The 15995-nt window shown below is 42.6% G+C and overlaps 1 protein-coding gene across 1 annotated transcript in view; it reads left to right on the top strand.

Annotated features, from left to right (window-relative positions):
* CEP85L (centrosomal protein 85 like) overlaps window positions 1-15995 on the top strand; it is a 198250-nt gene that overhangs the window by 70068 nt on the left and 112187 nt on the right. Inside the window, exon 3 of the mRNA XM_040350312.1 lies at window positions 13224-13984. Coding sequence (XP_040206246.1) covers window positions 13224-13984 — 761 coding nt within the window. The remainder of the gene's footprint in view (window positions 1-13223; window positions 13985-15995) is intronic.

Raw genomic sequence — 15995 nt, 5'->3', positions numbered from 1 at the left:
TGGGTTACTGCTTGCAACGTGCTTCCCACAGTTCGTTCAGTTGTATATAGGTGTTGGCACAATTTATCTTTTTTAATTGTTGGTATGATGGTACGTGTTAGCAAATCATGGCGGAAATACAGACGGTAGCCTTTTCAGCACCATAATCCCATCTGTGTCCAGCCATCTGTTCACCCAGGCAGTGGTAGCTGATACATGCCATCTTGTCTTTGGTCATGGTGATGTGTTGTGCCAGACTGCCAGGGATGCAAATAAAATATAAGATGGTGAACATGTTGTAACAGTCCCCCTTCACAGTCCAACGAACGTTGGTGATATAAAGGTTTGATATTAAATTGAATATATACAATTTACAGTAGTGCAGCAAGTTTATTTAGTAACATTAATAAGATGTATGATGGCGACATTAGTGTAGTAGTCAGTGGCGGCTGGTGCTCTATTTTTTTGGGGGGGCGCAAACAAAACCCCAGTCAACCCCCCCCCCCCCCCCCCTCGCAGACAATGGGACCTGCAGACAGACAGAGAGACAGATAGATAGATAGATAGATAGACAGACAGATAATAAAACAAATAGATAGATAGATAGATAGATAGATAGATAGATAGATAGATAGATAGATAGATAGATAGATAGATAGATAGATAATTAGATAGATAAATAGATAATTAGGTAGATAGATAGATAGATAGATAGAGGGAGGGGGAGGGAGCGAGAGATAGAGCTATATATAATTAGATAGATAATTAGATAGACAGACAGACAGATAGATAGATAGAGAGACATAGCTAGATAGAGCTATAGATAAATAGATAATTAAACAGATAGATAGATGAAGGGAGGGGGAGAGAGATAGAGCTATAGATAATTAGATAGATAGATAATTAGACATACAGATAGATAATTAGATAGATAGATAATTAGACAGACATATAGATATAGATAATTAGATAGATCGATAGATAGATAGATAGATAGATAGATAGATAGATAATCAGACAGACAGATATAGATAGATAATTAGATAGATAGATAGATAGATAGATAGATAGATAGACAGACAGACAATTAAACAGATAGAGAGAGACAGAGAAAGAGAGAGAGAGAGGGAGAGCGATAGATAGATAGATAGATAGATAGATAGATAGATAGATAGATAGAGCTGTAGATAGATAATTAAACAGACAGATATATAGATATAGATAGATAATTAGATGGATATAGATAGATAGATAGATAGATAGATAGATAATCAGACAGACAGCTAGCTATAGATAATTAGATAGACAGACAAATAGATAGATAGATAGATAGATAGATAGAGACATAGAGATATAGAGCTATAGATAGATAGATAGATAGATAGATAGATAGATAGATAGAGACATAGAGCTATAGATAGATAGATAGATAGATAGATAGATAGATAATTAGATAGATAAATAGATAATTAGGCAGATAGCTATAGATAGATAGATAGATAGATAGATAGATAGATAGATAATTAAACAGACAGATAAATATAGATAGACAGACAGATAATTAGATAGATAAATAGATAGATAATTAGACAGAGGTAGCTAATAGATATATAGATAGAGACATAGATAGATAGAGACATAGATAGATAGAGAGAGAGAGAGAGAGAGAGAGAGATAGATCTATAGAGAGAGAGAGAGAGAGAGATAGATCTATAGAGAGAGAGAGAGATAGATAGAGCTATAGATAGATAGATAGAGACATAGATAGAGAGAGATAGATAGATCTATAGATCGAGAGATAGATAGATAGAGCTATAGATAGATAGATAGATAGATAGATAGATAGATAGATAGATAGATATGGCGATAGATAGATAGATAGATAGATAGATAGATAGATAGATAGATATGGCTATAGATAGATAGATAGATAGATCTATAGAAAGAGAGATAGATAGATAGATAGATAGATAGATAGATAGATAGATAGATAGATAGAGCTATAGATAGATAGATAGATAGATAGATAGATAGATAGATATGGCTATAGATAGATAGATAGATATGGCTATAGATAGATAGATAGATAGATAGATAGATAGATAGATAGATAGATAGATATGGCTATAGATAGATAGATAATTAAACAGATAGACAGAGAGAGAGACAGAGAGAGAGACAGAGAGAGAGAGAGAGAGAGAGAGAGAGAGAGAGAGAGAGAGAGAGAGAGAGAGAGAGAGAGAGAGAGAGAGGGGGGGACAGGCAGGACAGTCAGATAGATTAGATAGACAGACAGAGATAAGAGATTTGTAAAGCACAGCTGCAGGACGCAGGTACTCTAAGCCCTCACACACAGACAGGAGATGTGAAGCATGGCACCCTCCCCCTCCCTCCTGTCCTCTCTCAGTCCGATCACAGTACAGGCTGAGCATACAGCACAAGGTGCTGGACATGATGGGGTGGACAGGGACACTGGACAGGACAGACAATGAGACAAATAAAGTATTTTTAATAAAGTTTCTTACCTTGATTCCTCCTGGAGTCAAAAGCGAAGTAACACTGCCCTGGGGAAAGCACCGCCCATTTCCTTCTGCAGTGAGGAAGCAGCAGGACCCAATTAGAGAGGAGAGTGGAGACACTGGAGAGTGATTGGCTCATGGCGCACAGCACATAGCCACAGAGCTTAAAAAAAAACTGCAAATGAAGCGTCTTGCCTGCTGCATTGGCATGACGCTTCAATGATGCTATAGCAGTGCTCTGAGTCTTTGACCGGCGCTCACCCTGAACATGCACCGTCTTAAAGGACCTTTTTTTTTTCTTAAAGGGCCCAAAAAAAAAAAAATTTTTTCATTTTTTTTTTTTTTTTTTTTTTTTTTTTTTTTTTTTTACTGGCTTTGGTATTTGATGCAGCTCTGTATTTTTTAATAAATCGCTAGCATAAAATGCAAAATTTTGCTTTGACGTCAACCTTGCATTCTCCTGAACAGCAGAGCTCAGACTGAGAGAAGCCGTGCAGAGAAACCAGTTGGTTATGCTGTAGTGTTCTTATGCTAACAAAGGAACATGCCGATAGGAGCATAGAGTTGAGTTCCTCAGTCTGCTGATACTTCTCCTTTCACTATCCATTCACAAAAGTGGGAGGGACAAGATTACTCACAATACCATGTAAAAACGTATAGTACCGCTAAGGGGGGATTTGATTTAAATCCAAATTTAAATCATGATTTACATCACTAGTAAAAAGACTTGATTTAAATCCTCATTTTTAAAACGCAACTGTCATCTCTGTCCTGCAGCCGCTCCTCCTTTGACCCGCTGTTGATTCACCGACAGTCCCATTTACTTTAATCGGACGGCTGGTGATGCGGCAGTGACACAACAAGGTGAGGGACGTGGCGGCGGCAGGTGAGTAGATGCCTGCTAACAGGTGCTGCCATAATGGATCTGAAATTACATGTGCTCTTTAACCGCTTGCCGACCGCCGCACACCTATTTATGTCGACAGAATGGCACGGGCAGGCAGATTGGCGCACAGGTATGTCCATTTGAATCTGCCGCCCAGCGGGCGCATGCGTGCCTCGTGAGTGCAGCTGCGGATCCCGGGAACTTGATGTTCCCGGGAGACCCCGATTGCAATCGGCAAGAGCAGAACAGGGCAATGCCTTTTGTGAACAAGGCTTTCCCCTATTCCGCCTAGTAACACTGTCACTGATGACCGTTGCCCGTGACCGGGGACGGTCATCAGTGATGTGTCACGTGTAACCACACCCCCTAACAGTAAGAATCACTTCCTAGGGAACACTTAACCCCTGCAGCGCCACTTAGTGGTTAAACCCTTCACTGCCAGTGTCATTTTTACAGTAATCAGTGCATTTTGCTGTAAAAATTACAATGGTCCCAAAATGGTGTCAAAAGTGACCGATGTGTCTGCCATAATGTCGCAATAAAAATCGCTGATCTCTGCCATAACTAGTAAAAAAAAAAATTATTAATAAAAATGCCATAAAACTATCCCCTATTTTGTAGATGCTATAACTTTTGCGCAAACACTTTTTTTTTACCAAAAATATGTAGACGAATACGTATCAGCCTAAACTGTGGGAAATTTTTTTTTTATATATATTTTTTGGGGATATTTATTATAGCAAAAAGTAAAATATATTGAATTTTTTTCAAAATTGCCGCTCTTTTTTGTTTGTGGTGATCAAATACGGTCTAGGGGGACGGGACCGTACGTGTTACAGCGTCATCGCCGAACACAGACCCAGGCAGCCAGGCCAGCTCCGTGATGATACACAGGAGAGAGGGGACAGAGAGCGCTGCAGCCCCCACAACTGAAACCGGCCGCAAGACAGGCAGCCTACCGGGAGATCTCCCGATAGGCCAGTCCGGTCCTGATGGAAGCCACTGTTCTACTGCCCTATTAAAAGCAATCCATGGCAGAGGGGTGTGTAAAACTGCCACAGGTGTAAATGGCCTTAAAAACACTTGCTGTGTGTGTACATTAGAAGGTGGACAGCCTGCCAGGATCTGCCTGTGTTGCAAACTTTGAAAATAGATTTTTCCACAAGGCTTCTAGATATACAGGTGAGTTAGCGCGTGTGTGTAGTCGGGGGACAGGTTCACTTTAAAGGACAGCTGTATACAATGAACATATACAGTAGGTATAATCTACTATACATTGCATCAATACCCAATGCGTAATATAATGCATACCCTTTTAGCTAGTGGGCTTGGGTCAGTAGCTGCCAGCTAAATTCATTTAATTATTTTCTTATATAGCAAAATACAGATGGAATTTTACTGGTTATGTTTAGGCAGGTTACATTTCATTTCTATAGTGCTGACATATTCCATAGCATTTTACAAAGAACTTTCACATCACTCTCTGTCCTCAAAGGAGCTTATAATCTAATGTTCCTACCGTAGTGGTAGACACGAGCACATTGAACAGGGCCAAGAAACCTACCAAGTACAAACACTGTGTTCTAAGTCTTTGTGCTATTTTAACACAGATATTTTGTAAGACACATTCACGTATTGATAATTTCAATGTAGTACCTAACAACAGGCATTTTAAATAAGTGAACATGTGCTTTTATCTGCCTGGCTTCCATGATTCATCTATCCTAATCTGAAGCTGTAATATGTAATTCTGTATTCCAGTGTTTCTCAGTTGGGGTGCCATGTGGATTACCCCAGGACAGGACCCAGTTTGCCTGATTCATACGCATGAGTTCCCATGGGGTGTGCCATAACAACCACTGATGCTCTAGGGCAGTGGTCTCCAAACGGTGGCCCTGGGGCCAGATGTGGCCCTTTGCCAGCCCTTATCCGGCCCTTGGGGCACGATCCCATCGACTGACACCAGCAATAGGGCATAATTCCTTGCACTGACACCAAAGAGAGGACTCAATTCCTCCCACTGACACCAACGATGGGACACAATTCCTTCCACTGATACCCACTGACACAAATGAAAGGGCACAACTCCTCCTACAGACACCAATGATGGGGCACCATTCCTTTCATTGGCACCAACGATGGGGCACTAGCCTTCCCACTGACACCAAATATTGGGCATTGTTTACTCCAGCTGGACATCAGGAAATTTTCTACTCCCACTGTCTCTACTCCGGCCCTCCTAAAGTCTGAAGAAAAATAAACTGGCCCTTTGTTTAGAAAGTTTGGAGACCCCTGCTCTAGGGCTAGGATGCATGGTGTCGTTTGTTGTTGTGGTGATGGTGGCCAACTCACCCCCACCATGGCAGGGGTGACCCCAGCATTCAGGAGAAGACAGAAGTTTGCATCATCCAAACCATCTCCACTTCCCACATCCTGTTGTGTTTCTGGAGCCAAAAAGTAGGGCTCTGACATGGAGGAATGGGCTCTGTCATAAGGGAAAATATAATATGATGGGATGATGTGATTTGGGGGACTATTGTACTGGGGGACCTCTGATGTTTGTGCTTTCATGTATGGGAGCGAGGCCTCTGATGTGGTTGGGTGCTGTCTGGAGCTGCACAATTGATTGTCAAGAATCATTATCACAATCTTTTTCCTGTTGCAATCTTGACACAGGGTTTCACGATCTTTGGTATGTAAATAATTTTCTCTCTGCTCTCAGCCAAAATTCAAAGTCTGGGCAGTCTGACAAGTTTTGAAAACATTCTATCAGTGAAATGTTAAGTCTAAACATTGTATCAATTTGACTTTTACATCAAAGGAATAGACTTCTGTATGTAAATTAGGAACGTTTAACCACTTAAACGCCAAACCTTTTTCTGACAGTTCTTTTCAAGTTAAAATATTTTTTTTTGCTAGAAAATTACATAGAACCCCCAAACATTATATATATATATATATATATATAATTTTTTAGTAGAGACCCTAGAGAATAAAATGGTGGTTGTTGCAATATTTTATGTTGCACAGTATTTGTGCAGCGGTCTTTCAAATGCAATTTTTTGGGAAAAAAATTACTTTAATGAATTAAAAAAAAAACTAAGTAAAGTTAGCCCAAATGTAAAAGATTTTATGCCGCGAGAATCCTGAGAGAATCGTGATCTTTGAACTAAGCAAAAAAATTGTTATTCTCATTTTGGCCAGAATCGTACAGCTTTAGTGCTGTCCTTTATAGATGGGGGGGGGAGAGACTATGATGTGATTGGCTGCTGTCATGTATAGAGGGGTCTCTAATGTTATTGGGTGCTTGGGCTCATGTATGGAGGGGGGGGGGGGGTGCTCTGATGTATCTGGAGAATATGATGTGATTGTGTGCTCATGTATAGAAGGGGCTTTGAAATAATTGGGCGTTCTCACACATATATGGGGGCTCTGATGTTATTGGTTGTTTTTATGTATAGGGGGCTCTCATTTAAATGGGTGCTTTTATGTATGGGGCGGGGGGGGCCTCAGATGTGGTTGGGTGCTTTTATGTATAGGAAGACTTCTGATGTAAGGGGGGGCTCTGATGTGATTGGGTGCTCTTACATATATGGTGGCTCTGATGTTATTGCTAGGTATGGCCGGTTATTGCTGGGTATGGCCGGTTATTGCTGGGTATGGCCCAGTATTGCAGGGCATGGCCGGGTATTGCAGAGTAATGCAGGGATGGCTGAGCATGGATGGATGGATGGATCTCTCCCTCTCTCCTACTGTACCGATTGTTACACAGAGGAGAGAGGAACCGGCGTCTTGACATGACATGTTTGTTTACAAGTGTTCGCTTCATTTGACGGAGTGATCACGTGGTAAACGGCCGCTATCAGCAGGGACCCCGGCAGTTACGGACACTCCAGTGTGCATGCTCCAGGGGGTGCCCGGGATCATGATTTTTGGGGGACGTCAATGTACGCCCTCCCAGAATTATCGAGGTGCCCCCTAGCCGTCATTCGGTTATAGGGTGGTCGGCAAGTGGTTTCACAGCCTTTGCGCAATACACCTTTGGCACCAAATACAGCCTTGAGGGGTTTTTTTTACACTTGAGCTTGGCACACCTATTTTTGGCCAGTTCCTCCCATTCATCTTTGCAGCACCTCTCAAGCTCCATCAGGTTGGATGGGGAGCGTCGGTGCACAGCCATTTTCAGATCTCTCCAGAGATGTTTGATTGGGTTCAAGTCTGGGCTCTCAACGACATTCACAGAGTTGTCCCTTAGACACTCCTTTGTTATCTTGTCTTTGTGCTTAGGGTTGTTGTCCTGTTGGAAGATGAACCTTCATCCCAGTCTGAGGTCCAGAGTGCTCTGGAGCAGGTTTTGATCAAGGATGTCTCTGTAAATTGCTGCTTTCATCTTTCCCTCAAGCCTGAATAGTCTCCCAGTTCCTGCCGCTGAAAGACATCACCACAGCATGATGCTGCCACCACCATGCTTCACTGTAGGGATGGTATTGGCCAGGTGATGAGCAGTGCCTGGTTTCCTCCAGACATGACGCTTGCCATTCTGGCCAAAGAGTTCAATCTTTGTTTCATTATACCAGAGATTTTTGTTTCTCATTGTCTGAGAGTCGTTCAGGTGCCTTTTGGCAAACTCCAGGCAGGCTGTCATGCCTTTTTATTGAGGAGTGGCTTCCGTCTGGCCACTCTACTATACAGGCATGATTGGTGGAGTGCTGCAGAGATGGTTGTTCTTCTGGAAGGTTCTCCTCTCTCCACAGAGAAACACTTGAGCTCTGTCAGAGTGACCATCGGGTTCTTGGTCACCTCCCTGACTAAGACCCTTCTCCCCCAATCACTGTTTGGCCGAACAGACTGCTCTAGGAAGAGTCCTGGAGGTTCTAAACTTCTTCCATTTACAGATGATGGAGGCCTCATTAGGAGCTTTGGTGCTGCAGATATTTTCTGTACCCTTCCCCAGATCTGTGCCTCGATACAATACTGTCTTGCGTTTGCAGGTTGCATCTGGCTGGAAAGTTTACTTGACTTCTGGTAGGCCATCAGAATGTATGTTGGATAAATAGTGATAATTTCCTTCTCTATGGAATATCCTAGCTTCCATTGCAGTGTGTGTGAGGCACAATAATATCTTTGTTAATAGATGAATAAATCTAATGTTACCCAATAACACATTCTGGATCATCCCACACAAGTGCTTGAAAATCACTTTATTGTCGGTCAGAAAAACGAACCATATTGTTTTTATTTTCTTTAAGGGATATTATTTCTGTCTGTCATGGGATATTCTCTAAGCAATATTTGTTAAAAAGAAAAAAAAAAGTAAACAAGCATAGAATATTATGTAAGTTTGCAGAAAGAATAAATGGTTTGTACATCTTGCGTCTCGTACGTCTATTATCTGATCTCTGCCGGTCAGTTTCCACAATCCCCAGTGTTTTTTTTTTATAATGCAAGTTTTTAGACACCTGATTGATAAAGAATTTGAAACCATTGTTTAGGTAGGCTCTTAGGCTGGGTTCACACTACTACACTACTTTGATCCTACTTTGCTCTGTGTTCAATGTTTCCCTATGAGAGCGTCTTGTAGCGTCCTACACAAGTCGGTCCGACTTTGAAAATGCTCCCTGTACTACTTTTGGTCCTACATTGATCCTACTTCAGCCCATTGAATATCATTGAAGTCGGACCAAAGTAGTATCCTGTTCATGAAAGTAGGATGGATGTAGGACCAATGTAGGATAAATGTAGGACCAATGTAGCAGAGCAAAGTAGGATGAAAGTAGTGTAGTAGTGTGAACCCAGCCTGAGGCCCTATTTACACAAGTGGTCTGATTGGGCCTGTCTGTGCGTTTTTCAGACTTGATTTGACCCTTTTGTAGTCCTCTATCAAGCGGCGGATATAAACAAACTTGTGTCTAGGGATGAGCTCTGGCATGTTCGCATACTCCACGTGCAAAGCCCGCCAGGAAGTTGGCACAGCGCTGCGCTAACCACAGGCAGGGAGACATTTCCCGATCTCTGCAGCTGAGCATCGGACAATGTCTCCTTGTCTGTGATTAGCGCAGCGCCGTGCCGACTTCCTGGCGGGCTTTGCACGTGGAGAATGCGAACATGCCAGAGCTCATCCCTACTTGTGTCCATTTACACCTGTCTACCTCCAATCTGATTCAGCAAAAATAAACTGAAGGGGGGGGATCTGTTCTCCTCTGTCAGGTTAGATCAGATGGCAGTCGGGTGTCAACAAACAGCTGGTCTGTTTACAGCAGACTGCCTATAGGGCAGAGCGGGCTGTGTCCCGACACGGACCAATCATTCGCCGCACTCCACTCAGCTCAGCAGGGGATCAGCTGAGAAATCCACGGCTGAGAAAAACGGATCCGACCCGTGAGAAAGGTGGCCACACGTAGAATAATTGTATATATGCTCGTATTGTTGATCAATTTACTGTCTGGGAGAAAAAAATCATCTGCAATATTATTCGATGTGCAACTCCCCCCCCCCCCCCCCCCCCCGGCAGGGCTGGAGAGCTGCATGTAGCAGTAGATGAGCTGCTTAGTTTGGTGTAATCCCATCAGGCACACTTATGAATTGAGTGATCTGACACTTCTCCTGACCCCGGGATCATCTGCCCTGTTCCTTTTTAGCCACCAATATAAATGTGCCCAGAATGTACCACTTGGACAGAGTAAAAATAGAGCCCGATGACTGTAAAGCGGATCTAAGATTCATTATCTGCGCTTAGGCGCAGTTCATGAACTGTATTTGGTGCTTAACAAATAATCAAATCAAATCAATCTCAAAGACATCAGAAAACTGAGGAACTGAGGCAAAACTTTTTTATTTTTTGTATACAACCTACCACCAAAAAAGCGAGTGCTATAAGCGGCATTTTGGGGCCTTGTGCACACAGGGCATTCGATTTTCTCCCCTGAACGCATTTTACATCTTGCGGGGAAAAGCTGGTTAAAAACATGCCTAGGGTCCCGTTCACACCAGAATGTGGTGCAAGGGAACCTTTGTTCTGTGTTCCGTGCGCATTTCCCGCATCGTGTTCACAACGCACACTGCAGTTGGGATTTGCAGCAGGTGTGCATATTCAGTTAATGACACTCCAAATGTCGGTTGAAAATGCAGCACGTTTGACCACACAAGAGCGTGTGATACAGAAGTACTATATGTGCTCCTGTTGCAGTGAGTTTCCAAAAGTAGCGCATGCACAACTTTTTGATGTGGTGCAGTCTCAGCCCATTAAAAATGAATGGGCTGAAAATACATTGCACAGGGCTGCATGAGAATCGCACAGGAATGCACAGCGCATTCTGTGCGATTCCCAGTGTGAACCGGCCCTTATGCTGCATATTGCACACACATTGAGGCTGGGTTCACACCGTAGCTGCATGCGGCCCACAGCAGGGGTCCGGTGCGTGCTGGTTCACAGTTTCAGGTCCAATTTCAGCCTGAATTTTGGGCTGCAATCAAACCTGAAACGCACCAAAAAAAAGCATGCGTTTTTCCAGCACACCGCACCCGACCCGCTTCGGAAATATGTGAACCAGCTCCATAGAGAGCTAGTCACAGTCTCCTGCTATGCGAATTTAATGCAGGGAAACACGCATTCAGTTTGCATAGGTGTGAACCCAACCTTAGGTGCATTTAGATGCATCAACATATGACCATTATTGGAATCCATTGGCCAGAATAATATATGGAAAATGAATGCTCAAGTGCCAAATGTGTTTAAGCCTTTTTGTTCTCTTGAAGAGGAGCTCCAGTCTCTCCAAAAATTATACTGTAGCTGCTGACTTTTAATATAAGGACACTTCTCTGCCCCTGGATACAGTGCTGTCCTCACTCGAGTTGGTTCAATTGACTTTGGATCCAGGCGTCAGCATTTTGACTAAGGCCCCTTTCACACGGGGCGGATCAGTAATGATCCGCCTCCGTATGCTTAGCAGGGATCGCTCCGTATATCCCCGCTGAGCCGTCGGCTGACAGGGAGGTCCCCGCACACTGTGCCCTGTCTTTTCTCCGCTCTCCCCTAAGGGGGATCAGATGAACACGGACCGTATGTCCGTGTCCATTCGATCCGATGCGCAGACGGAAGGAAAAATAGGGTTTTCTTCCGTCTGCAGAATCGGATCATTGCGGAGGCAGACGAGATCGGGTGTCAGCGGATGTTTATCCGCTGACACCCGCAATCTCATAGGGACCAATGCATGTCACTTTTTCATCCGCAAACGGATGGATGAAAAAGCAGACATACGGTCCGCAGGTGTGAAAGGGGCCTAAGGCTTCATTCACACCTATGCATTTTAAGTGCTCTTTGCATTTTGCAGATTTTCTCTACAGCCCATTTATCATGGCTTCCTATGGAACACGTTCTGTAGAGTAAATCTGCAAAATGCACAAAAAATGCATAGATGTGAATCAAGCCTAGTGGAAACGGGCAGTAAAGCCTTGTGGCTTCACAACTGGCTTCCAACTGTGAATGCACAAGCTACGCATTGTGATTGGTCCTGCAGTCTTCTGAGACCTGTGATTTGCCCCAGAAGGCTGCAGGGGAAGGCGGAGGGGCCGAACTTCCTCTCGGATCAACCACTTTAACACATTGAGCACAATAAAATAAAATTTCCCTGGAGAGCCATTTGTTTAAAATATCTACCTCAGTGTCTTTCAATGCTGCCGGCTCCGGGATGCTTCCCTAAACTTTAGTGCAGTTTGTGGTCACTCTATTAGCTTGCAGGTGGGAAGAGCAATGGAGTGTTATGGGGCTGTGTGTTTCTGTTGATGCACACAGTGTAGGGAGACATAACTCTAGTGCCTGCATACAAGGGTTGTTCCTTTCACTTGCAGCATCCTATGGAGGCACCCTTACATGCAGGGATTAGAGTCGTGTCCCTGGCACTAGCTTAAACAGGCACACTGGCACAGATTAAAAGATAAAGAAGCTACATACTCCAGTAAATGAATAAATCGGCTGCTGAAAATGCTTAAAATGAGGGTTTAGGGGAAACTCCAACTTAAATGAAAACTTGGGTTTACCGTTTGTTGGCCTCTTCTTCTGAAAATACTAGTTTATAGTCTGTCATGCTGATCCTGTGGCTTCAGTATATATTAGGCTCTGACACAGAGTAGATGTTCTAATTTCACTCTGATGCCACTAACAGTCTTCAGTACTCCCCAAGTCACTCATTGGGTACAAGCAGCCAGACAACTAGCATTTTCAGCAGTGGCAAGCTCTTTAAATAAATCAGTGCAGGTTTACTTGGAGCAACAAACCAAGTGTTCACCTTTTTCTAGGTATACAAGACCTAGGCTGCTGTGCGAGAAGGACAAGGAAGAGGACCAGCGCCTCCGAGTGCTTAGAAAGCGGTTTGTGAACCTAAATATAAGCATGGCGATTTGGGTTGTAGTGTATAAAAATGGCTTGTTCTATTTTATTGTCTTTTGTGAAGAATTTTACTTCACTCAGATTTTGATGTGTGTGGTGCATGTTGCCAGTGTGAGTTCTTGGAATGATTGAATTAACAATAATTAAATACCTTTCCACCTGTGTAATATTGCTTTTACAGTATCAAGTTCCAGTTCTGGTTGTGTGCGTCTCATTGCACAGAAACGTCATCTGAAACTTCATTCATTAATGTAGGACGCCCTCTATTGGCATAACTCAGCACTGCATGGTGATTGCTGTCAGCAGAAGTTTCCATACACACAAACCTTCTAAAATGTTATTGATTAGTGCAGAGAGATTTGTATTTGAAAGTGCCTACAGAATATAAAATCTGTATTTAATTTTTGTGTCGCTGCTGTTTGTTTAATTTCTGTAACCTTTTGTTTTTCTCTAGACCATTCGACTTCCAGCGGTACTTCCACCTTTAAGCCGGTGCACCCACTGGTCAGTCTTCCATCTGCTCATGTCATGCCCTCTACAGCCAGGTCATCAGTGGCCAGACACAGAGAGGAGCGGCTGGACACATCTTCTTGGGACACCAACTATTCTTTGTCTGCTGTAGGCAGGATCTATGGCCACTCGGATAGCCCACTCGATATGAAAGACTCCAGGCCCATAAAGAAGTGGTCATCTCTTTCTAAACTGAGTACTCCAGAAGCCTTCGGGCAGGATGGCAAAGTTGAAAACACAGGGTCGCGGAATAGCCTGGATCGTATGAGTAGAGATAGCTCTCTTTCCCAGCACTCGCGGGGTTATAGGCCATCTTGTCTGCACTACAGCATGGAGGCACTGAAACTGGACGATAAAGACATTGATAAGAAGGACATGGCGGGTGTAGACCTCAAATATAAATTTGACAGCTGCAGCGGCTCCGAGTTCTCTCCATTTGCTACTCCAAGTCGGAGGCATACCTTAGACATGACCTACAGTGCCTTACCAGAAAGTAAGTCTTTTACAGCCGGTGACAATGTTTCAAAATATAGCCACTTGGGTTACCAGGCTGGATCCCCCCTTCAGTCTTCCTTAAGGACTCAGATGTGGCTTTCGGATCAGTTTCATGCAAATTCTCAAGACAGGAAAACTCCTGAGGAAACGTGTGGCTTGTCTTCCTGGCATCAGCTAGAACTGCTTCGTCAAGAAGCTGAACACGCACAGGTACGTGTAATATGTTGGTCTATGCTGCCATCTTGTGGTTAGCTTTGTGAATTACATGGAGTATGATTTCAGAAATACATTCATTATGTACACCTCACAGCCGTACTTGAGAGAGAGAGAATGTTAAATATTGGAGTAAGCTGCAGTCAAAAGACTTTCTGTTTTGTGCAATTCAATGAAAAAATATGTATATATTTTGTATATGCAATGCTGTGTACTACTACTCTTTTTATATTATTGTGTTTGAGGCAAAAAGGATCTAATGGCGCGTACACACGGTCGGAATGCCCCATCTTAGTTTTTCCGTTGTAATTTTCGACGGACTTGGATAGAGAGCAGGTTCCCTATTCTTCCGTCTGAAATTTTGACGGTCAAAAGTCCGACCGTGTCCATGCATGATGGGCTTCAAAAAAAAAAAAAAAACACCATTTCTTTTGATAGAAAAAAACGATCATATAGAGCATTTCTGTACATGTGTTTAGGAGCATTTAGCATTTTTCTTTTTCTGACAGAAAACTGCTCTCAAAAACAAACCAGAAGTTTTTTTTTTTTAAATAAAAAAAGGTTTTTCTGCCTCTAAATGTTGAGCTTAAAATATGCATGCATGGACACTAAGTATGTGTTCTAGTGCATTTTTAATGTCTCTTTATGCTGGATTGTGTATTTTTATATTGGAGTTTAACCTGAACAGCATAATGATCAGTTCCATACCCCCTCCCCCTAGACACCACAGTGATATACAGTACATCAGAAACATTGAGACTTCTGTCTGCTGCCAGCATATAGGATGCTTAGACTAAATGAATAGAGTGTTTAAAGACAGAGCTAAGTCCAAGTGTCAGATCACATCTACAAGCTACATCTTTCATATTTAACATATTTTTTATGTTTGGGGAGTCGTCATTTGTTGTGCAGAAGCCTATTCCTGTCACATGACCTAAAATAGGTCTTTTAATAATGCTTTACTCCTCTCTGTAAGAGTTCTGTGTGGCATATGAATTGGGTTCAATGGCCAGTAGGGTTGCCACCTCATCCCTTTAAAACAGAACACATATGAATTACACAGGTTCTGAGGCTAATTTAATGCAGGTAAGGCACCAAATGAGTCTAATTACCACCTTAATTAGCCACAGAACCTGTGTAATTCATATGTGTTCTGTTTTAAAGGGATGAGGTGGCAACCCTAATGGCCAGCATCATTTTATATAAATGTAATAGACTGTTTTCATAGGTTGTCATGTACATACAGACATTATAATGTGTGGCCAAGTTTAGGCATTTTCTTAGCCAAGCCTGCATCTTCTCTCAGTTGCATTGGTGGGAACAGAGCTTTTAAACTGGCCACACTTATTATAATTTGATTGCATGATCTTTTTTAGGCAGGCCATAGATTACTCAATTTGGGTGGAAGGAAAGAAAATCACTAGATTCCCCCATCAACACATTCAGTGTTAATGGGGAAATGCCTCCCACAGCGCTATTGTATTCTGGCAGTGGTGGGCGCAGGAATCCTTCCCAGCCAGCAGATTATAATTACCGCTAGTGGCTATAGCTACTGACAGTAATCATATTTAAAAGAATCTGACATGCTGGTTGTACCCAAGTCAAAGGATGGATCGACTTTGCTACAATCATCCTGCCCATACATGGATCAAAATTTGGTCGGTCCCTGCTGAACCAACCGAATTTCAATCTACATATGGTCGGTTTTAGATTTATAAACCATTCCACTAAATCCATTTAATTTATAGCCAGTCAGGAAGGACTATGTCTTGCATACTTGTTAAGTCTAAAGGAGATTACTTTAACATATATGGTAGACTAGTAATGCTGGAGAAAACGGGTCTTGCAATGCACCTTAGGAAGGTAAATTGCAGAAACCCACAATCTGCATAGTTTTTGTACAATTTTTGTATTTTTATTTTTTAAATTGGATGTGTGCAAAGCAAACAATTTACTGAAAGCCTAAGTTAAGTTATAAAAAAAAGAAAAAAAAAGCTGCACACCAATA

This window comes from Rana temporaria, chromosome 4, assembly GCF_905171775.1.
Source record: "Rana temporaria chromosome 4, aRanTem1.1, whole genome shotgun sequence".
NCBI classification, from domain to species: Eukaryota; Metazoa; Chordata; class Amphibia; order Anura; family Ranidae; genus Rana; species Rana temporaria.
This window is presented reverse-complemented; position numbering and strand designations above follow the sequence as displayed.